The sequence below is a fragment of the Camarhynchus parvulus genome, chromosome 7 (genome assembly GCF_901933205.1).
Source record: "Camarhynchus parvulus chromosome 7, STF_HiC, whole genome shotgun sequence".
NCBI lineage: Eukaryota > Metazoa > Chordata > Aves > Passeriformes > Thraupidae > Camarhynchus > Camarhynchus parvulus.
In genome coordinates this window covers 16,998,856-17,024,015 of record NC_044577.1, presented here as the reverse complement: position 1 = coordinate 17,024,015, position 25,160 = coordinate 16,998,856, and the positions used below count along the sequence as shown (strand labels likewise).

At 36.4% G+C, this 25,160-nt stretch overlaps 1 protein-coding gene across 1 annotated transcript in view; it reads right to left on the bottom strand.

Annotated features, from left to right (window-relative positions):
• The window catches only part of OLA1 (Obg like ATPase 1), a 92,693-nt gene that overhangs the window by 1,568 nt on the left and 65,965 nt on the right, over positions 1-25,160 (bottom strand). The window contains exons 8-10 of the mRNA XM_030951803.1: positions 5,812-5,952; positions 5,027-5,123; positions 2,826-2,948 (exon numbers count right to left, since the gene is read on the bottom strand). Of these exons, the coding sequence (XP_030807663.1) occupies positions 2,826-2,948; positions 5,027-5,123; positions 5,812-5,952 (361 nt within the window). The remainder of the gene's footprint in view (positions 1-2,825; positions 2,949-5,026; positions 5,124-5,811; positions 5,953-25,160) is intronic.

Here is a 25,160-nt window from a genome sequence, read left to right as displayed (position 1 = left end):
GACCTTAGTTGCTGTAGAACAGATCAGATTAATGGTACACAGTTAACTCAGACACCTTTCTTTCACAAAACCTGCTCTGTAAAGCAACCCATTTCCCCACATTGCTGCCTAGAAATTTAGAGGCTCGATAACCTTGTTGCTGCCATTCCTTATTTAAATGTGGTTCCCAGCGATGCTAGCCTATGGAAAACAGCAGCTAAGATAGCCCTGACAATAAATATATACTGAAACAGAAATTGACCTTACCCCACATGACATTATTGATACATAAGAAATAGTACTTTGCAAACGTCTTCCTATTTCTTTCCCCTGGAAATCTGTTTAGACTGTAAAACGTTTCAAGTTCTTTCCTTTGAAGATCCTAATAATGCTTAAAGTCAAGAGTAATTAGACAAATTGATGGCATAAATACTAATAAAACAGTGCTGTAAAAATCATCAGAAAACACAAGCTGCAGGCACAGGTACAGAAACATTTTACAGTTGAATACATTTATTACTCACAAATATTTGTAGAAAAAACTGTCCTCCACAAAGTAACACAACATATTTTTTTAGTACAGTAGTGCACACTATCAGTGTGACATAGACTTCCTTAATTAAATACATTTTGATACACTAATGTAAGTTTATGTATTTTTGTTACCAGTTTACAGTTAATTAAAAGTGACAGTGTTCCTTTAAATTCTCTAGAGACCATTTAATCCATTTCCATTGCTATCAGAAACACTGGTTGAAAAAATCAATACCCATTTGTGAATCTTGAGTATGTATTAAACAAGACACGTCTAACCAGTTCATTTGCACTTGAAAGCAGCCATCTGTAGAAGCCAGCTTTGCCTAAGCAGATATGATTGCTAATAATGTGATATCCCTGTAGACTACAAAGCCCACACAGAGCTATTCAGTGTATAGTTCACAGCACTGGCATTAAATTAGTTATGCTGTACTGGTGTTAAACACACACAAAATCAAACTTAAAAATCGATCAACTTGATAACATACAAAGCAAGCAACTCCCATTACCACTGTTATTTAAGATGACTCCTACAAGCGCCTAAATTTAATTTTGAAATTTACCAGCAATATAAAAGCAATTAGCATTGTCTATGGCATGAAACATTGTATTAAATGCAAATTAGAAAAGACCAGAGGAATATGACACTTTATTCTAAGAACAAGGGTTTTTTCCCAACCTTGACTTTAAAACTGAGTAACGAATGCAAATCTGCTTGTTTTACAGCTACATCATAACAATAAAAATTTAATCATTAAATATGATTTGAGCATGGAAGTTTCATTTTTAGAATCTCACCTTGTGAAAAGCAAATAAAAATATACAAGCAAAATACTGATTAATTTAATAAGTGTTAACTGATGTAGTCTCTCAGGGAAAACACTTGTATTTGAGCATCAAAAATGATAGTGGCAAAATTTGAATCTGTTACGTAAAGTGGTTTCTGACTGCAGAATATTAGAATTATTTATAGCTGTGGCTTCCCTTTACAACTACAACTCTACTTCCCTTTTCATAAAGCAGTTCACATGCCGCAACGAACCAATTATATGGGATTTTTTTCCCTCACTTCCTGGGGTTCAAACAAACCTATTAAAGTCCCGCTGCTCAGTATGATCTTCCTTAGTGATACCACTGAGAATAGGCTGAATTTGAAATCATAGTTTTGCATACCTTTCAAGCTATCAAATAGCAAACAATAAAGCCGAACCTTTTAAATTCTTTAACACGTAATTGCGTGTAGAAACGTTCGAATACTGAGATTGAGTAAATCAAACTAACGTGCTTTGTAATTGCAATTTCATAAAATACAAATCTTAAGAAAATGTCAGAAGTGCCAAACGAGAAATCAAATGTATATGAAATAAAGGTAAGTTTTTCTGCTTAGAAAGAAGAAGGAAATAATGCATTAGCAACACAGAGAAGAACAGCTTTCGTTATGACATTTTTTGCCATGTACAAGTTCATTTCATACTTAATAACGTCAAATCAGATATAATTTGTCAGCTCTAAAAGGGCACAACTTTGGGCACCTGAGCAGTCTCTGCCCTCTAGTGTTGAGAAAGCAGATGAAACTCTTCTCAACACAAGTGTCACCACAAAGAGCAGGCTCAAGGAGAAAAGTTTTCCGTTAAATATCTTTACTGTCTATTCAGCACATAGTAGCCACCCTGAATGACCAAAGTAAGGCATAGCATTTTTGATTGAGACATCAAAGGGCAATCGAATAAAATACTGAAAAGGTAAATTTTAAGATCCTAATTATGCTTATCAGAGCCTAGAAGTAGAACCCACTAATCCTGAAAAAGGGGTACAATTTTATAATATAATATTTTCTTAACCATTTGCATCCAACATTTTTAATACCTTTCTTCAAAACAAGATGACACATTTTTAGAAGAAACAGATTTTTCTGTTTCATGTTTCCCTTTAGAAGTGATTCAAAAAATCTCTTGCATCTTAAAAACCTGATTTTTCAAAAACAAGTCACTTCTAAAGCTTATTAAATTCTGAACACAAATATGTAAACAGAGAGAAAAAACACCCCAACACATTAGCATTACATTTAGTCTTAGTGCTGACAGGTAGTCCATGCACTATTATATCTAGGGTACTGAAATAGTTGCATTCCTGTCCAGTAAGTTGGTGCATTTGAACTCTTTCTTAAGTAAAAGATGAAAATGGATTTTGGTCTACTGCTCAAAGCGACTGAAGATTCACTTAGCATTAAGAACTTTTTCCAGTGAAAATTCAGATTTGAAATGGAAGAATGGCACATTTGGAGGGAGAAGAAAAAGTGGGAAGCTCACCTTGACAGCAGCCTCTGAACCTCCTTCTTTAAAATCTTCATATTTCATTACTTCAGCCATAATGAATCCCTTTTCAAAATCTGTGTGAATTTTCCCTGCTGCCTGAGGAGCCTTCGTCCCTTTCTGTCAAACGAAAGACAAGAAGAAAATTAATTGCATTTAAGAAGATTGATTGCAGGAAAGAGGTTTCTCCTTTTTTAAATGCGTTAAGGTTCTGCTGAAACTTTGTTTCATATCAGCTAAAATGCCACACAGGCAGCTGGGTGATCCTCAATACTGAGACACAGACAGTGCCTTTGCCATAGATAAACCAAGCGACATTAAAGAACAGCAGCTTTGTTTTTCCTAATAGCTATCAACAGCAGTATTGATTTTAGAAGCTATGACTGTGTTTTGTTGTGAGATTTGCTTCGACCCCTAGCTTTCTACACAGAAAGTGAGGAAGATAAAGATTTTTTAAAAACTTTAAAATCTGAATTACTCAAGACTTTCACTTACATCCAAATAATTTCAGTTAAAGATAACATTCATGGCAAACAACATTTGCAATGAGAAATGATGTATGGATGTCAAGCCATACACATTAGCTTATTTTTATTTCAGAACAATTTTAGTAAGTTTGATATAGAACAAACTGAGTATTCTTACCAAAACATCAACAACTGAATCGCTAAAAAATAAAAAATCACCGACAACTATACAATAATTTAAGTTAATGCAACAGAGGAGAATGCATTATAGCTGCATGCTTCAAATTACAAGGACATACATTCTGTGCACACACAACCATGGAGAGAAATTTAAGCAATAATGGTGACCTAAAGGCTGCTTAATAAAGCATGTTAAAGTGCTAAGGAGTCTGACACTGTAAAGCACAGTTTTTACAATAAAAGATGTATTGGGTTAATATGGCTACTCACTGATGCTTACCTGACTAAGTATCTTTGCACATTAAATCAAAGATACTCACAATCAGTCTTAAGATAAACCAGCTTTCAAATTCTCTAATAAAGAGCAAGCACTTCTACTGAAAAAAGTGGAATTTCACAATATGCTTTTAAAACTATGGCAAGAATCAGAACAACAAAATCCTGCTTTTGTATTATTTTGGTTGCTGTTCCAGGGACCTTAGCAAGCAGTTATCATGTAAACAGAGATGAGAAAAAAAAAGCTAAAAAAACCCCACACATGCTTTTAAGAAAATAAGTTTAATGTGCTAAAACACATACACAAACATCTGTAGCAGTACTATTAAAAATAAAAATTTACAGGAAATTATGTTGATTAATGAAAACAAATTAATTCCAGTGAATGAAATTAAATACAGCACTGAAACTCATTGCACAGCCCTAAATACACTGATGCAAAAAATAGAAGCTCAAAGACTGAACTGCACCTCCAAAAGTTGACATTGTTGTAATTTTTAAGGTAAGAGTTTACAACTGTACACATTCCAAAATATTTGTTCTATATTGATCTTTATATTGCAACATATTTACATTCAAAGGCAAACCATTACAGCTCAGCTCTTACTGTCCTCTGGGAATAAATCGAATAAATCAGTTGATGTCTATGGCTATAACCATTCTACATCAATATTTAAAATACATAATATTGTTTTAGACATTACATAAGTTCCCAGATGAATATATAAAACTACCAAAATAAACTAGATCTAAATACTAAAGTCAGTAAAAGACTTGAATTACTGCACACTGATTTTAGGATTTGGAGCCCAACTGTGTATCCACAAGGAATATAATGACGTTATATTGCTTTTATTGCTAAAATGTAATCCCAGCAAAGCACAGGAGGAATGAACCATCCGCAACCCAAACAAACTTAGTGAATACAAAATGAAAAGCAACATCAATTTCACTGCAGACAAACCCAGTCACACAGATTAAGCAAGCACAATACTGGTACGTCTTATCTCTGACCACAGGAGGAGGGTAGACAGATTCTACAGGATGAAGAAATTCAGACTATGTAATAGGCAGAATCAATTGTTACCTGCCTCAATCAATGCAGCTCCACTTTCACTGTTCAGCAGCTCACAAATAATTAAAGTTATCCTGGACAAAAACCTCATCTGTAATGACTAGCTAACCGCCACCATGACAAACTTCAAAGTCAGTGATATCAATCTGAATTCAATAGTGTGGAACTGGATATAGCTGATGAATAAGTATGAATCTTACCCTGATGGTCCATGCACGCACTTCATCTGGGCCTGCAGTGAAAAAGTATTCTAGTTGGAGTGCTGCATATCCAGCCTTAATGATCTTTGCTAAAGCACTGAAAAAAAAAAAGGGGGAAGGAATCCAATTCATTCAGCACATACACATAAAACAGCTAAATGTGCCAAGTAATCAATTTACGTGGAAAGACATCACATATTTTGAAGATATCAGGTCTACTTTTGAACAGAGCAATAATTGCAGTAGCCTTTTACTTTGAACTCTCCTCAAAAGAACTACTTTTTTACTGCAAAATCATAAAGATAGCATTTTGATTTGTTTATTTGGCAACCTACAGAAATATGGGATAAATATAAATCACCCTATCAGGCAGCACTCTTGTCTCATGCAATTTTCAGGACTCCAGGTCATGAAAGCGTATCTGTTTGACTGAAATTCAATATTGAAACAATTTATTATAGTTCCTCAGAAAATTATGGCAAAATTTTCTCCACTGTCCTTATTCCCCATAGATGACGAAACAGTTTTGGTGATCATTCCTTCTCAAAAATATACATAACTAATACCTATGTTATAATTAAAACACTGTACAGAGATGACAGATGACAGTTAAAAACTTAATTTAAAATAAATCTTTTCACTCTGTCTCATGGTAAAGAAAGGAGAAGATTCTCTCTTTATAATGGTAATTACTCTGTCATTTATTATTCTATCAGCGCAAGCAATTAAATTACTGCAAGGAAATAGTTGATAATAAAGTGTAGGGAAAATGAATGCTAATTAACCTTTGTGTCATGTTCTCTTCCAGATACTTCTGTTTCTCCTCAGCACTCATATCTTGCAACTTGAGTTCCAAGGCCCCACTAAAAGGAATGACCAAAGCTCCCGGGTCGTGCTTGTCCACCCACTCTTTAATTTTTATCAACCTGTAGACAACAAAGGGCACAACATTATCTTGTAGTGCATGCATGGCTGTACCACATTCATTATTATCAAGTAGCACATACATATTCATAAGAATTGCACGGATTTATGATGCCATCTTTTTGTGTATTGCTTTCCAAGGTCAAGGCATTAACAGGCAGCAATTGCTTCAGGTGTACTCCATTAACATTTCACTGTTTCCTGGTTTCTGTTTGGCATTTAATCTACAGAAATAGGCATAATTTGGGACAATAACTAGGTGTTTGGTAGAGGTTAAATACTTGCAATCTAAAAAGTGAATAAAACTTTCTGATAGAAAAATGTACTTCCAAGAATTATATTTATCAAATGTGGTAAAACTGAGGGCCTTCAGTCTTTCCTGACTTTTTTCTATTTATTAAAAAAAAAAAAAAAGCATCTCAGTGGCTAAGACTGCTGAGGAAAGAACACTACACTCCTATATAGCAAACTGCACGTGCTTTTTCTGCATATCTATCATGGAGTATGCCACAGCTGATCAACACAGTTCCATGTTTCTACTGGTTTTTCCCACCTTTTTACTGTTGTCCCAGGACAAAGCTTCTGGCTACTATACTACAATTATTTTTAAATAAAGAAAAAAATTTCCTATTCATCTTCAGTAACTGGCAGCATTTACAATAGCTTGCTATGCATAATTTCTTTTAGTTGAACAAAACAACAAATATAGAGCTAAAAACTTAGGGTGTTAGTTTCTGAATGTTAATTACCCTACTAAAGTGAACAAAACTGGCATCCTCCTGGCAGCCAGGAGGGTCAGGTGTGTGCTGGGGTACATCAGGCACAGCATCACCAGCCAGGCAAGGGGTGTGATTGTCCTGCTCTGCTCTGGGGCAGCCTCACCTCCAGTTCTGGGGGAAGTTTTGGGCGCCACAATGTAAGAAGGTTATAAAGGTCTTAGAGGGTATCCAAAGGAGGGAAACAGTGATGGTGAAGGGCCTTGAGGAGGAGCTGTGTGAGGAGCAGCTGAGGTCACTTGGCCTGTTCAGCCTGGAGGGGACTGAGGGAAGACCTCACTGCAGTTACAGTTTCCTGTGAGGGGAAGCAGAGGGACAGCACGGATCTCTTCTTTTGGTGACCAAAGAATGAGGGAATGGCCTGAAGTGGTGTCAGGGGGGTTTAGTTTGGGTGTTCGAGAAAGTTTCTTCACCCAGATGGACAATGCTCTCAGGCACATGGTGTGACTCTTAGGGATGTTTTGTGCAGGGTCAGGAGCTGGACTCAATGATCCTCATGGGTCCCTTCCAAATCAGAATATTCTGTGATTCTGTGAAAACTTTAGCGCAGTAGATGGTGTTTAAAAAAATCTTTAAACACAAGCATCACATTCATGACTGCAAGTATTTATGGTAAGTTTAAGGGAGACATGTATAAATTACCAGGGAGGAGTTCACTACTGTTAATAGGACACTATTTCTAAACACGTATGAATGGTAAGAATGACAGCTCTATGCTCAGCAAGCAAACACAGGAGCCATGGGAATACTTCCTGTACACGAATAATGGAATCATAAAACAGAGCACTTTGGGTGCCAGCAATGTTTCAGACCTGAAGCACCCACCATACAGCACAGGGCTTTATGCTTGCTGAGCTCTTTTTCTTAGTCCTGCTAATCTGTAAGATTTAGACTAAGGTTTTAGCTGCTATTATACTAAAGTGCTTTGAAACTGTGGCCTGCAAACCTTTAAATAATCAATGCAAATGTCACTTCAGAAAAAAATGAACTCAACCACAAGTTCATCAACACACATTTGTCAGAGAAAATAGCAGGGGATCAGAGCTATTATGAGATTAAGTGCATGGCCGACTGAGTAGGGTTTTAGATGGTACAAAGAATATAGAAGTTCACTCAACAGTTTTCACACATTTGTTATATAAGGCTGGTCTTCTATCATTTACTTATGTAAATACCCCGTCAATGTTTTTCAATCCTCATTATACTAATCTTTTCTTGCCTCCAGTTACCCAGTGAAAACAGAGTTTGGTATCCAGAACTGATACTAAAACACTACTGCCTTCAGAAACATCTGAACTGAAAATTACAATTAAGGTGTGTTTCTCAATGGGACGTCTGACACTTAACAGCATTTCTAAAACTAATATTTGCAGTTACCTAATTTATTTTGGCTAACAAATTGGTATCAAAGTTCAGAGCTTATAAATGCCAACATTTTACAAAAAATATGTCTCAAAATGAATCTAAAATTCATGAGTTTACTTTGACACATGTGCGTATACCCTTTATAGATTTTTTTTTTTTTAAGGAATTACCTAACACTGGTCTCCAGACTAATTAAATAATATGCCAAGTGAAGAAAGATGGAATGAAATGTGTAAACCTGAAAAAGTGAAATGAGCATGAAAATAATGTCAAAAATTTGATTCAAATTCTGTTTGGTAAATATGGTCATCATAACTAATAAACTAAGAACTATTGTGGAACAACAAGATAAGAAATAATTACTTTGGCTAAAACACCAATTCAGAATAATAATAGTCTTAGACTGTCATTTTAACAGCTTTTCTATTGAGTCCTTAGAGGGATTATTTGCATTCCTCAGGTATTCTATTGTACGATTCAGATGAATAAAGACTTACAAATCATTCCTCTACCGCCAGTGTGAGACTTTGATCCAGTGAATACACCATTGTACCTTAACTATAATTGGCAAAAAACCTGACAGTGTAGAGCATCACAAGCTTAATAACAAAGGAGAATATCTCAAAGTGTTGACAGACCATCTTCATAATGCAGGAGCAAAGCTGGTACATTTTACCAATAAATGAGCACTGAGGTCTAAAGGTCTCTGAAGTGACTGACATCAGACCTGCTACAGCCTCACTAAAAGAATAAGGTAGTGCATCCCACTCTGTACAGTCAGATTCTCTGCCCGAGTCTTTTACTTTTGTGACTTTCAGTGTCACAGGAATTACTAAAAAAGTACCAAGGAATTCCCCTAAATGCAATCAAAATAAAGAAAATACACAAAAAAAGTAAACACTCAAATATAAATATTGGTGTATTTATAATTCACATTTTCCTCCAAGTAGAATGCTTAACTAATAATCAGTAAAATAATAGTGTATGTTTGCCTTCCTGTTACAGATAACCAAGTGTGCCAAACAGATCAAAATGGTCTTAACAAATGGTAACAATTAATGTCAAAGTCTGTTTTATTTGAGCACATAATTTTTCCGAAGAAAATTATTTATGTCTGTAAAAGGACAGCAATAGTACAATCATTTTGGACCTTTGTTAAGATAAGCATATCCTGAAGTATCTCTCCATTATTTCATGCTATATTTGAAAATGAATAATGAAAAGTATTGGATTTTATGCTTAAAGGCTTTTAATACTTAAAAACCACCACTGTACACTAAAATGTAACAAAATGAAAAGTAAAAAACCAAAAAAGTAGAACTGACGGCACCAATGACCATGATTAACAGCTGAAACTACTTTAAGAAATGAGGAACTGCTCGAGATGAAAACCCTTCTTAACAAAGTAAACCAAAAACTAAGTGAAAACAGTGCAACAGAGTGGGATTTCTGCGACAGCCAACTGACTTTCCTGACTGGGGTAGCTTGGTTCCTCCCTTCCCTGTGGAGAGGAGTGTGCCAACAGCAACTACAGAGGGTTCTTCAATTGAAGTCTGACTGATGCCAGTAAACAGACAAAATATCTTCTCTGGAAAAAAAAACAGACTAAAGAGACAGCAAGACATCCATTCATTCTGTGATGGCAAGCAGAAAAGTATATTATGACTGTGTAAAAGCCTGACACAAGAACAAAACCAAGGCAAGTGCAAAACCAGACCTCATGAACTTGCAGTGAAGGCAGCACTCAAATTTCTGATCAGGGAAAACACTAAAGAGGAATTCAGATGCTCATTTCCACCTAACACTGTGACTGTTTTTTGATAAGGACATAAGGAATATCAGCAGCATTATCAGCATTTCCAGTAAACCACAGGGGCCAGTGACTTCAAGTGCAGATGGATCAGGACAACTACCAGAGTTAACTCCTGATACTAAATCAGGATGCAAAAGACCTTGGAGAAAGGTTTAAAAATGATGGCACTCACTGAGAAGGCCAATAAAGCAAAGAACACCAGAAATGGGAGTTGTACAGAAGGGGGTGCCTTCACTTTAAAATGGGGATGCTTACTGAGGCAGAAAAAACCAAAACCTGCAGCCAACCAAAATAAAAAGGTATAAAAGTTGCAGAAGAAGGTACATTACCTAAAAATCAATATTTGAGAGAGTTTCACATGAGAGATCCAGCTGGGAACAGAGACAGAGTTCAGATGGAAATCTGAAGTAGTGATGGAAGAGAGAAGCTGCAGAGAAAGCTTAAGCTCAGTGGACACCTGCAAGACAAGATGATCTGAAAACCTGACCCCTGAGAAGGAAGGTGATTTGTGAAAGTATGCTTTTGTACAAGCAAGACTGAAAAAACTAATGGAAGAGAAACAAGTGTTTTTCTGTTCTACACCTGAACTACGAGTGAAAACCAGCAGAAACAAACGAGCACGGCAGGGAAAAAGAAAATATCAGGCAGCACAAGAAGGAAAGAAACAAACGTAGGTAAGACAAAACTAAATGATCAAAATTTACAAAAGACTGGAAAAAAGATCCACAGATAGGAATGAGAATAAGAGGACTTAGAAATTCCAACAGGCTCTTCCTGTTGGCAGTTTGGCACAATACCAATTTTTAAAGGCTTCTAAACTCAATCTATTTAGTGCTTGCTCCCTATTGTTGAAGTTTTCCATAGGTGGAGCCTAAGCCACCTTTATTTTAGGTAAACTGAGTCTATAGGTTGTGGATGAGAATATACACTCCCTATTTATATCTTTAAAAATGTAGGTAGTTTTTATTTTGAGCTTTCCTTGTAAGCCACATATTACTTCTGACTTTGAACCTTTTTGTTTGGACTCTTCTTCAATTGGTCTAAAAGTTTCTGAAAGCACACAGTACCCAATGCAGTTCTCAGAGCTTTCAATACTAGTATTTTATAAACATTACAAAGAGATAAAGGATTAACTAATTTTTCAGGTGATTTTACTGTTTATTAAACCCAGTCTAGCATTTGCTTTTTTCTGACAGCACTGCAACATTATCTCATGCTCAGGTTATAACTTATTGAGTGACCCCATTTGACTAGCTATTCTTAATACTATGTTTGCATAGTTAATTATTCCTGTATAAAATCCTTCTCAGGAGCTGCACCATGGCTATTTTTTCCTAATGATTTCTTCTGTTTCTTGAGATGCTCCTAAGTTCTGATTTTGTTCTACACATATGTGGACATCTCCTAGATTGGGGGTCATCCAGAGATTTAACAAGAGTGCTCATCATCCAGTTCATTAATGGAAATACAAACAGCATTCAGCCAGGAGCTGCTTCAGCAGGTTTCATAATGCAATATTCTTTGTTAGGGAAGTGTACCACCAATAACCATGCTCGTGTATTATCTTCCAACCAGTCTTGCACATTCAACTTCCAGTCGTTTCCATCTAGCCAATATTTCCTATCTTGTTCATGAGAATGTTGTGAGGCACTGAAACCTTTAAAGGCTTAATAAAAATCCCAATATGAAGTATATTTTTTGCTATATACAAGACTGTTACATTTACCACAAACAAAATATTAGATTCATCAGACAATCTAAATAAGTAATGAACTGTCAACATGAATTTGTGAAGACAATTGGGCTGCTTTTAGGGGAATAAAACATTGAATTGTTCCAACATTTTTCTTGAAATTAAAAGAAAAATCATTGACTTAAAAATACCCTGTTTCTTCTCTCCTCTTTGTGAATTTCTTTTGCCTTTTGAAATCACATCCCTTATGAGGTTCCAAATGAAACCACAAATTATCTAAAATGATGATGAGTTAGGCAAGTGTTTGCCACTTCCCAAAACTATGAGGATAATTAGGTTTAGTTGATTTGGTAGGATGGGAGAGGAAGACCTTATCTACCTAAGCACCAGTACTGCATGACACAGTGCCTAGGTGACGTCCTTCCCTTCTGTTCTGGTAGTGGGCACAGATCTACAGAGATCAGGTCCCACTGTTCTCACACGAGGATAACATGTATATGTATCCTTATGGAGATCAGAAACACTCACAGTTTCAGTAAGCTTTCATTCCAAATTTCTACAATTAAGGAAGGATGGGAGGGTAAAACCAACAGAACAAATGTACATACAAATACAATGTATAACAAATGTATGATTCTGTATCACAGAAATGGTCTGTGCCAGAAGTGAAGAAGGGAAGAGGAAAGCACAGGTGGCTGTCACTCTGCTGTAGTGGAGCACTATGCTCTAACTGCCTTTCTCTGAGTATCCCTTTCTTCTTGCATTACATAAGAAGAACGACTAAACAGGAAAACATTAAGGAATAAAAAGGTACCTTCTTCCTCACCATGATAAGTTTTTATGAAGATGACAAATCTACAGAAGGTTTGGGAGTACCTGTTACAGACCTCGGCAACCACGTCTTAAATCATCAGTGACGCTTATAAGTTTATTTTCTTATTCCCTGTTCCCAGCTGGCCAGATGAAACACAGCAATCCTTCAATTTCAAAAAGCCCTTTCCCAGCCCTCACCTGCAAATGCTTTCTAGTAACAGTTCAGAACAAAAGCACTGCCTCCACACACTGGGCTGCTCCCTGGCCAAGCGCCTCCTGTCAGCCCCTCAGGACAAGAGCTTGAGGAACTCAGCTCTGCATTTATCCTGCATATCCTGAGCGCTTTCAGCTCCTCAGCACCTTCCCATAGTCCAATGTTCATATCAGCTGCAGTATTTAGTCACTGCATCCACCTGAACCTTCCAAGAGGCCAGCATGGAGAACCCACCTCACATGTTAGATGTCACTGCCATCTCCTAACATAGATTGACTTGAGCCAGAAACAAGAAGTGGAATAGCCCTTAAAATTCTTTACCTTTCAGGGACTTGCCACACATCCCATGATCACAGGAATCTTATGGCAGAACAGGTACATCAAGTATCTCATTTTACCAGATCCAGATTTAATATTTTTAAACTTCATTGTAATTTCAACTTACACTGTATCAAAAAACAAAATCATGGAGGTTCCTGACGAACACTTCCATTTGACATTTATTACAGATGGGCTTATAACTCCTTAACATTCTCCTTTGAAATCTAAGTAATCCCAGGTTCTCTGCCTCATGCGTCAAAGCAAGTTCCTCCAAAGCCTTGATCTCTATCATGGCCATTATCTTAAATCTCCAATAATTCTGCAAAATCATTTGTTAGATGGGGTGACTAGTATTGCACCTACTATTTTATTCAAGTTGTATCCCAGATTTTAAATAAACATTTTTAGAACCTGGATATGAGCTTCTTATATCATTCCTTACCCGTCCAGATGTTACACTTGCTTTTCTGCTACTAGCTGCAGCACATGGAGCAGGGCCCCTACAGCACTCCCTGCAGGCTGTTCACTCAAGCTGTTCACCAACAAAAATAACCCAGTAAAAAAGCAGCTTTTGGAGGGAGAATTTAGTTCTTTCATAGCTCCCCTCTCCAGCTATTGCCTTTTAAGATGGACTAGTTCACTTTCCCACCTATCCTTAGAAATGGCTGTGCCAATTTAACTGAAGGGTGCTGCAGGAACAAGTGAAGACTACTAAGGACAGGATGTCTTAAGTTCGCCAACCACCCAAAAAACACCAATGCCATGGAGCCAAGTTCAATCAGGAATTTCATTATTTATTATTGAAAAATGCTTATAAATGGCAGGACTCCTGAGTAAAAATTATCCCATATGAGATCACTTATAAATGGATTCTTCCATGCTAAAAACAATGGCTGACAACAGAATTTTAAAAATCAAGGCAATATTCTGAAAATCCTTATCAAAGAACTTTATGCCCTCAAGATAAAGCTCTATTAACAAACTAACACAATATGGCAGTAGCAGAGGGTTCTCAGCTTGCCTGGTCTAGAGAGTTACCCAGAGACATTGGCTGTTTAATGGTATGCTAAAAACACATAAGGACACAACTCTTCACTTACAAATTTGTATGTAGGACCAACCACTTTTTGAATGTATTTCATACAAAGATTTGGCTTAACTGACATGAAACTTTTTGGTTTGCAAAATGTGGGAGCTGTGAAAGAAATAATACCAGAGAACACGAACCTGTAAATCAAGGACAGTAGTTAATTAACAAAAAATTTCTGTATCTAGGAGAAGCATGCATAACAGAAAAATAAAGTTCATGGACTACAACCACTTTGAAATAAAAAACACCAAGGCGGTAGAAAGACAAAAAAGTAAAATGATCCAGGATGACTTTTTCTGCAGATATATATATGTAGAGCCCCCAGTAAGAAATTATTTTTCAGTACATTATACAGCTTATATAATCTAACAAAAGCTCAGTTAAGGTAAAACATTGTAAGAAGCATCACTTATGAAGAATAAAGATCTTAAAATCCAATTTCAAAACATTCATTTTTGATCTAATTTCCAAGACTGTAGTAATATCTCCATCCAAATTATGGTCCCCACTAAGGTGAGTGAAACCAATTATAAATTGGTATCACAACCAACTCAAATCAAATTATGACTTAAACAACAAGTGGTACTACACTGCCTCTGTAGCACCTGCTGGCACGTGAAAGGCTTACAGTTCTCCTTGGGCTGCCAACTGTGAACACTAATTCTGTCTGAACTAAAAAGACAAAAAAGAGATGGCTGTTGCAAGGATCAAGAACAGCCAAGACTCAACTACTGATGAACCCACATAACAACAGAGACTGCAACAAACTGCGCATATTACATTTCCTAGTTATGGGCACAACAAGCCCTACTTAAGCACACATACTTTGGACCAGAAAGATGCTTTTAAAGTCACATCTTGTCATTCTTTCTGCTGCAATTTATAAAATGCATAATTTACAATGGTTATCTTGAAAATTATAACAAAATAATTTAACAATTACTCATTCATAAATTATAGCAGAAGGAGCAAATCTCAGTCACAAGACTTCCATGCAAATTGATGATAACTGAGATACTATTACAGATTAGTAGAAAGAGTTCCTATTCCATAGTTAGGCTTATGCTGTGGCATGATAATTTTAAGTTGTGTCTCTTGACAGGACTTCTTTATGTCACATGAAAACAATTCTTGAGAGTCCTGTACATAGCAACACAATTCATATCAATGCTATAATAGTAAAGTCTCAAATATATAAATTCAAGAAGTTATGAGCCATTCATAAATAATAGTATTGACCAAAAAAAAAACCCCAAAGATGCTGAATGGTTAATACTCAACCTAGAGCAACTCAAAGAATACAAGGCTTTATTTCAGACCCCTGATTTAGACACCTAATCTAGCTCTGCTCCCTATATAGTTAATGAAGTAGGAGGCTCTTCTGAGGGCAATTCAGAGTACTTAAATTAGGACTCCCTTTCTCATTTTCTTCTTAAAGTATCTCCCCTCTCCTCTTTACATAGGCTGCTCTAGAAACTAACCCTTACCTTATATGCCTAAGACACTCACATAAAATTATGTGATGGGCCTCAGTCCTGCCTCCTGCTGATAAACTTCCCCAAAACAATGTCTAATAAATCCAACAGCTGTACTGTCATATGAACATGTCCATGTCTGAGCAAAGCACTAAATGAGTTCAGGATTTTCACAGCGTGCAGAGTTGCCTTGTATGAAATGTACTTCACTAATTTGAAAAGCTGTCACAGAAATGTTCAATTCCACAGACACAGTCTGTTTACCTGTCCAAACTATGGTGAAATGAAAAAAAAATTAACCATGTCTGAATCATCTACTAAAACATACTTGTCCTAGGGGAGCAGTAACTTTGATTTTTTTCAGAAGCCAGAATAAGTATCTGGATCAGTGTCACGCTTCATTTATCTGACAGACTAAAGGATCTGTTAGACACAGATTTTTAAGGCTGAAAATGGAATGACAAAGTATACTTCTGTCAGAAGTAAATAATCTTATTCTGTGGGTGGGTATGCACAAAACATTTTTATTTGAAAGTACAAAACTAAAATTTGATTTATTATAAAATTGTTAGCTTACCTAGCTTCATTTTTGTATCAGTTATGGGATTAGGAAGCATTCAACACCCTCAGCAATTTCGACAATAAAAAAACCAATTTCACGGAGAAGAACTCCACCTTGAAGTTACAGTGCTCTGTGGTATGCTTTACCCTTACAAACACTAGCACTAACAATAGGATCAAAAAGCCAAACCTAAAAAGCAAGCTACTTTTATTTTTGTGACTTGGCCCAGAAACCATTTTTCAATAAAGTCAGAATGTAAGCCCAAAATCATACTAATCCATGTTCAGTCTCTCCTGAGTAAAGAAAAAGCTCCATGTGTGGTGGCAAACATGATAGTTGTCAACATAAATGAAAATGTTCATGAATAAAAAGCAGGCTGTTATAAAGAGCTAATTATAATATTACTATCAATTGCTAAGCTTGCACTTGCAAATCTTTCATATCATATAAATGCATTGTTTTTGACATTTCTCTGTAGCTAAACATCACATCATTTCACTTTTTCAAAGTAGTTCAAACATGCATGGGATATACTATAAGGAATGTGTTCTGATCTACAGTTACACTGAAAAGAAAAACTATGACAAGAAATGCGCAATCATTAAAAACGTAAAACATTAATCATCTCCCAAGCAAAAAAAAAAAAATAGACTTCTAACAGCCTCTATGAAATGATTTCTACTTTCTGGATATTCATTCTTGCTGTCCAAAACTGCAGTTGAAAACACTTCATCCAGTTATGCAAGTGATGACAAAAATAATACATCCAAAGCACTACTGACACTGTGAACTATTCAACTTCCATCCAGATGCTTTCTTATCATGAGAAATGCTGTTTATTTGCTCCAAGCAATCACCTACACTCTTCTAGCACATACAGTTTGAGAAATGTTTCAGTAACAAAGAATTTCTCAATGACGTTTTCAATTAAAAGCACTGCTCCTGTTTTAATGCTCACGTTTTCTTCTGTTTCAGAAGCAGCCTAGAATTTAAGTTTGGAGAAGACCTGGTCTAGAGGGAAGAGCCCCAGTAAGTAACAGATGGTTAAAAGTAGACCTAGCCAAAGGAAAAATACTAAAATATCATATTGGGCAGTTATTCTGGGACATGATAGTCTATGCATTTCTCCACCAAAGAGTCCCTTAATCAACATACACAATGCAATTTTAGTCTTAGTTTGGTTGAATAATGACACCATCAAAGAAGAAATGATGACAGAAAATAACCTTGGGTAAACACAAGTAATTTGGTTTAAAGGAAAAAATAAAGCATGTCCTGATAAATTTATTCTCTCATTGATATGACATATGATTTTCTGTGCAGGAGAAATGCATCTATAAAGTATTTGATAGTGTGCTGTATGTAAAACTACTCATTCAGCTGGAGAAGTAGGGGAAGTGGATTTGTAGAGACTGAGGACTGAGCAATGCACTGGATATGATAATAAGAGAACAAATTAATATCTTAGGGTACTAAATCAAAATTCAACAGGATCAAATTTAGGACTGATCATGTTAAATACATTAATGATCTTGACACAAACATTAGTTGCATGCCAATTATTTGTTCAATGCTGGGGCAGGAGACACTTTCCTCAAGAAAAGTCATCATCATTGTCAATGGAAAGTGACAGAGAAGGGAGATCACACTAGGTTAGTGCTCTTCAAAGCAAATCTAAGCCACCAGGACAATGCAACAGGGAAAAGGAAAATATCATCTACAGATCCTACTGGAAATGCTTCCCTTTACTTAACAGGATGCATTGTATCTGCATACAAGGTATTCCTGAAAGCACATGGAGCACACTACTTGCAGCTGTGGTCAACTAAGCTCAGAACAGGTCTAAGATTATCAGAGATCTGAACCTCGTGTAAATGACACAGAAAGAAAAAAGTGATAATGCCTGCTTTAAATAAGGAGATAAACACCAATTAGATAAGATGCTATTTAGTCTACAGGACAAAGCTGCCTGAACCACCAACGAAATAAGCCAGCCATGGAAAAACAGAGGCTGGAAATTAGCAGAACATTTTCAACCCAAGGCAGCAGCAAGGTTCTGTGAACTGCCTCCCAATACTAAGTGCAGAACAATCAGCCACTGTTAAAAAAAATCCACAACAAATCACCACCTTAATTAATTTATGGAAGTCATTATACTGTGTAGCTACCAACAATAACTGGTTCTGTACTGAATGCAGAGGAGGGATTACAGTAATTTAGGGATTACCATATAGTTACAAGGAAGCACTACACTTTGTGAATTCAGAAGTACTTAAATGCTATGCAGAAATGCACAGGAGGACAAAGAGGTCTCAATTTCATACAAATCAAGTTCCTACACCTTTTGTAAGAACCAATGCCTTCACTGGGAGGAAGGCAGAAAGAACTCAACCCCCGCATACTCAGCTTGGCTAGTGCTGGCCAGCTGACCAGCGGCAGTAGGACTGTCAGACTGATGCTACCTGTGCTCGCTGCCTGATGTCACTGCTTCCTAAAGGAGGAGTATAAATTTGGGATCACTGTTGTAAGGAAACAAGACTCAAAACTCTTGAAAAACCAGATTTCATGAGTCCTGCTCTTCCAAAATAAAATGTACATAAAGTTAGAAGTAGCCTACCATACCACACTTATTTACCAGTACCACTCACAAGGACAGCACAGGTAAAGCAGAAGAGGTGGCTGAAGCATAGCTTGGCAGTAAGTCATCTCAAAATTTCAACAAGGTACAATTCTTAAAATAGCACTAATAATAGCACTGGACTTCAATATACTAGCTGGTCAAATGAAGAAAATTAAAAGTGTTTTAAAGTATGTAAAAAATTTTAAATTAAATTTTCCTACCTGGTATCAGAAACAGAGATTTAAAAGAGACAAAGAATCCAGTCCCTCATCACCAAATCTCCAGGCATGTGGCTTTAACATAAGGCCTTCCTTCTATAGTCCCACATTAGTATTGAGCTTTGTTCCAGAAAAAGGGAATGCCATCATCAGGGGTCTCCTACTGACTCAACCCTACTGCGTCCTCAAGAGCAAGCTTGTCTTTTCCATGGAGCAAGGCTGGCCATGAAGGAAAGGTACACCCCTAAGCACCACTAACAACCTTCATTGTGGCATTTCCTGACTTTGAAATGCGTCCCATTACAGCATTAAGACACTTAATATAGCAGCACATAATTTCCAATTTATAAAAAAGCCACCAATAAACATGTTGAATCCTAAACTGAATGTACTCATTAAATACCCATTACACAAACCTATCTTTGAGCTAATGGAACTACAGTGAGCATTTGCCCCTCAGTAGACTAGAAGCTGTTCTGCTGCAAGGTGTCACAGGTACTTGCTAAGAGCTCAGAAACAAAAAGACAAAGTACCTCTGAATTTCATGCCATGCATTCCAAGGAGAAAAATCTAGTGAGTGCAGAAGAGATTCTGATAATTTTCCCTAAAATATGGCCACTTTCCCATCCAACAGTTCTTCACATTCTGTTGCTCACTCTGCTTTCTCTCCCAGTGTTTTTCTCCAGTCTTCAAAGCCTTCCATCCTGGTCCAAGAGCTCTTTAGCGAGATGCTTCCAAAGGCAACTCAGGGAACTGACGCTTCACTGAATTCACACCTCCCTCCTACCCTTGCTGTGGTCTCTCCCACACCCCTGCTTCCTTTTATCTCATCTGCAGGGTTACCAGTTCTGCTCCTGGTCACAGACCCACTTCCTGCTCAGCTTCATTCATGCTTCAACATACAGCGGTACAACTGAGACACTTCCAAATTCCTGTTAGGTCTGCTCAATTCTTAAATTTAGCAACAGCTATTTCAAAGAAAAATTCCTTTACCACTGTGTATCTCACAGTATTTATTATGACATTAATTATCTCCCACTGTACTTTCTTATATTTTTTTTAATAAATTGCACAAATATTGACATTCTGAAATTCGTTCTGCAGAAATCCAATGCATATTGATGATTTTTCCCACTAAAAAGTGGACAAAATATTTATGTAATAGGCTGAAATAAACAAAGCTCAGGTATAAAATACCAGTCTAATAAACAAAAATAAACAAACAGTCCACTGTACAGTTTAAGTACCAGAGACAATAAAGATATATACCAGAAATATACAGTAATATCTATTATAAAGAAATATTATATACAAGTCCTTCAGTAACGTCTAGAAAAGCACAGAGCATATAGTTGTACTGTTAGTGCTTCCACTTAGCAGATGAAATCTTATCTTTACACAGAAAAAGGACAAAAAATGGGGATATAAATATAGCAATCTGAAACATAGTAACACTAACCAATACTGTGTCTTTCCTTGAAACAAAAATTTCTCTCAGAAGAGATGCAGTTGATAGTTTCTCTAGCACATTCAACGTTATTGTACACGTTCTTCTGGTACAAACCTGTGGAGCCTGCAATAAGAAATGCCAAGAGTGCAAAAGACTTCATATGACAATATTCAAGTCAAAGCTGTGCATGTCCTCAATTTTGCTTTTCACCACAAAGAAAGCCCAACTATACATTATGAATCAATCAGAAAGAGGACATATTTTTTTATGTTGCAATAAAAATAACACAAAGTATGGAACTTCAGTGATGAGATGCCTAAACCAGAAGCATTTCCCCTGCCCTACAGCAGTTAAAACAATTACATAACAATCCTTTATGGAGAAAGCTCTTACTGAATTTGAAAAAACACTTACATGCTGCAATTTTCAGAAAAGCACCATGCTAAAAATGCATTCCACTCATTCAGAAGCAACCCAGATTCAGTACTATAGTAGCTAAAGGTACTGCTCAATGCAATGATTCATAGTTTCTCTAATAGGAAGATTCAGCAGTTTTCAGACGAGACCTTTATTCCCTCTCTGAATAAATGATGCCTGAAATTTTTATTCTTGTTCTAATGGAATTTCAATGGCCTTCACTGCAAATCTACTGGAAATTTTCGCATATTAAGTGGAAAAAATTAAATGATGTTAACCACATTTTAATGTGATTAAGGCTGACAGGGTCATTATTTCTGCTAATCACTCAGCTTAAAAAGCTCAAACAAAACTTTGTAACAGCCAATGTTTTTTCTGGTTTTCTGTATGAATACTGTAGTTGAGAATTAAAGCCACTACTGAATATGAAACACAGCATATCTCATAAAAGGATATATCAAATGTTTGCTGCAATTTGTACATGGATTTCATAATAATTAATTTAAAACTTTAAAAAAGGGATGGGGGGAATTGTTCTTTCAGAATGTATAGCCCTTTACTTCTTTTGTCTTCCTCAATCAAAAGACAAAATAGAACAAGGGAATATATACTTATTTCCCCATATGTCATATTTGCTAGTGAACAAGAGAAAACATTTCTGCATGTCTTTACTGTGAACCAAAAGATATGTGTAATCACAGAAAATAATTTCTCAGAGGGTGTCTGTTAGGCTCTGCAGTAAGGAGTTCTGCTTATTACCATTTAGGTTGGCATAAGCTGGAAATTGGGCATAAAGAAGTAGAACAGAATGAGGAGCAAAGATTATATAGTTTTCAGAGTGCCTTGCAGTTCACTTGCATGGAGGATCAAACAACAGAACAGAAAATTAAGGAGACTGCTGTTCTGGCTACAGGCTCAGCTCGAGAGGCACAGCCTTAGAGCCAGCCCTCTTGCTCAAAGGTTTGGCACCAACAGCAGCAACTGTCAACAGAGCAGCTCCCTAAGAACACAGAAGCTTTGAGGATGATTGAACACGGCAGAAGGACTTCACCTAAAAAACAGACATAAGTTTGTCTTGTTCATACTGCCAGAGGAAGGGATATGGTGTTCGTGGGATTTCTATTTTGTTTCTTTCTGGGTGGGAGGAGGCTGTTCACAGGTTTTCTTAGGCTTGCATTTTAGGCTTTTTGAGGGATTACCATTCTCTGCAAAGATGACCACTGTAATGCTTACTGCCTGCTTAATAATTAATACCACCCTCTGTGACTCATTATTTCCAGATGACCTGTACCTGTCATGCCATGTTATCTCTTTCCTCACAACCTCTAAATTTACAGATGATTAAAAAAAGGGGGAAAAAAGCATTTCAGCATTCATATTCATTTTTTTCTACATAAGTAACTTGCTCATACTTAAGTTACTTTAGAAGAGAAAGAAAGTGCGGACAGACTGATTCACATTGATTATTCCCATATGGTTCAATAGATACATTTCAACCTTACTGAATCACTAAAAACTGCTTCTTGAATTACAAAAAAAATTTTTTTAATTAAAAATAGTAAACAAGCTCATTACATTATTAACCTTAGGGTATGTAAAATTTATCTGAAGAATATTTTATTTCTTTCCCACTCTCTGGCAAAATATCTGAACACAGAGACCCTAAGATCTACTTTACGATTACAACAAAAAAATGCTGAGTAAAAAAAAATGGTAATTATACACAAGTCTTTTCCTATAAGACTTTACTTCTACTTTACTTCTTCATATCTCGCATGTACTGCTAACTGTATTTCAACAGCCAGCAGCATTTTTTCCTAACAAAACATTTGCTTCACACCTGAATACTTTCCATAGCAAGACAAAAAGCCCAATGACATTAGATGACTTACTACAAGGAACAAACCACATCAATACATTACAGCTGTAGTCTGTGATGTTCTCAAAAAGAAATGTTACCGATATCGTTGCATTTTCTAGTTTTAGTTTTTTAGTGTGAAGCCATGCACTAGTGCATCAACTAACAACCCCACTGAATTCTTGTGCTCATCTAAGAAGGGACCCTGCTGAATGTCCTAATGCATCTTATTGTGAATCTTCCGCAAATAAAACTTCATGTATGAGCTCATGATGTGCTTTGCTGCTGGAAAGTCACAGGCTCTGTGGGAAGCTTTTTATCTTCCCAGCAGTCAGTTCTCTGAGAACATCAGTGCAGCTACTGTAGTTACCTGTAGATTACTTGTATTTTCTCACATCTGTGTCCAGCAATCTAAACCATGATGATAAAGGGTCATTAGGTTTTGAGTGAGGAAGGGGATGGACTAGACAATTTGCTCTGATAAGCTCCTTGTTGCGAGTGCCGGTTTAGAATGTGAAATGCGGGGTTATGCACATTCTCAACGCAAACGCCTGTGCTCTCAGAGCACCAATTAAAAATCATACTCAGCCCATCTCAAACTACATGAAACATCTTACCTGAAATTTTTATAATTAAAATATTGCAATAAACTAATTCTGTCATGGTAAGAAGGACATCAGCTGTCTATTAGCCACAAAAGAATTCAGGTACAATTACTAAGATAACTGCTGTTTGGAGCACCGCAAAGCAATTTCCCACAGTGGGGCTTACAGTTCAATTTACCAGTTGGGCAAATATTTTGTGCTCTGTAGTGGTCCACAGAGTTAACAGTTACCTGTAACATTTGAGTAGTGTTATACTTGGAGAAAACTTTTTTCAACCTAAACAGGTGTTTCAGCTTTATCCCTTCACATGAATACAGATTATTTTTTTCCAACCTTTTTCTAAGAACTCTTTTAAGACTTTCACTTAACGTTAAATGCAAATTTTATGAAAGAGCCAATGGGTCTATTTTCCCATTCCAAGCTACTCACAATGAGATCTTGTAAGTTATAGGCTGTTTGGGAGAGGAATGAGAATAAGCACAATGTCACCTATAAAATTATGTTAATCCTCAAGTAACTTGATGAGGTGGTAACAGGCTTTTTTCCCTTCTTCCTTATGGGATATGCTTAACTCAGTAAAAAAATAATAATAATTAAAAAAACCCAATTCTCATGAACTAAACAATAATGAAAGAAGGTTGCATTTTCATATGAAGCAAAACCAGGTTATACCATGAATGCAGTGAACAGTTCCAATGACATGGTCCGTGACAGAACTGTGAGAAGCCTTTAAAATATTTATCATGAATTTTTGTGTCAAAATGCAGCGAGTATCATGGTATTGTAGGCAACAGATAAACACATGGAAGTACAAATGGACCTTTAAATATTTCTTGGTCAATCTTCAAGCCATCACAAGGAATTGAGGGATTTAAGAGTACGAAGAATGGAACTCCTACACTTCCCTCTTCTTGAAATTAAAATTATCATTCAAACTCATCAGCTTAGATAGTTCAAAAGGGTTTTCCTCCATTGCCCTTGCAGAGATGATGATATCCTGCTATGTTGCTTTTGAGTCTTAATTTTAAGTCAGTGAAGAAAAACAGAAGGTTGATATTTTACATAAAAAAGGTCCATTTCCAAATTACAATAATTGTAACAATACATGAGCTCATAATGGATTTTCTACCGAGATTCAAAGACAGCATTTGAAAACGAGCTCCTTAATTTTATCACTTAGTTTTATTTTATACAAATACATCTTTTAGTTCCAACTGCTGCAAGAGAACTGGCTACATACACAACACTGGTTTGGTTTTTTTTCATGGTCTTCAATGAAAATGCACCATTTTGAGAACATTAACAGTCTGCATTATCAGAAAAAAATGAATCCTTAATAATTATTCATACACCAAGTAGCTGTAAACCCAAATCATTTCAGAAGACCTGAATGTGTCAAGAACTTTGACAATTATGACTGGAGCCAGGAAACTGTAGCACTGCAGAATTTCTTATGAATTTTTCTAGTTACTTTTTATAAATGCTGTCCTAGATGACAGCTTAATGTGTACCACATGCAATATTTATTCTTCTTCAGTGTCAGACTGTCTAGCCATCCAAGGGAATACAAAGAATGTCACTTATTAGGATAAAAGCACAAGGAAGGTAATCAAGGACATATGTAACATCAGCCAATCATGCCCTATTTCAACATCCTATTCCATTCATAACAGTTCAACAATTATTTGCTTACTGATAACTTGCTTTCAGGCTGTTTGTGTTCCCCATAATAGTGGTTTGCATTTATTTTGCTCTTTAGAATTGGACACTTGCTGTGCCATGCATGTTTGTCAAAACTTTCTATCTTCTGTCAGAAAGAGCTTTAGCATATCAAACAATTTCTGTTTGTCAGAAATCAGTAATAGAACAATCTAGTTACCTTCTATGTCAATAGGGTACTAACATAACTAGAGACCAGAA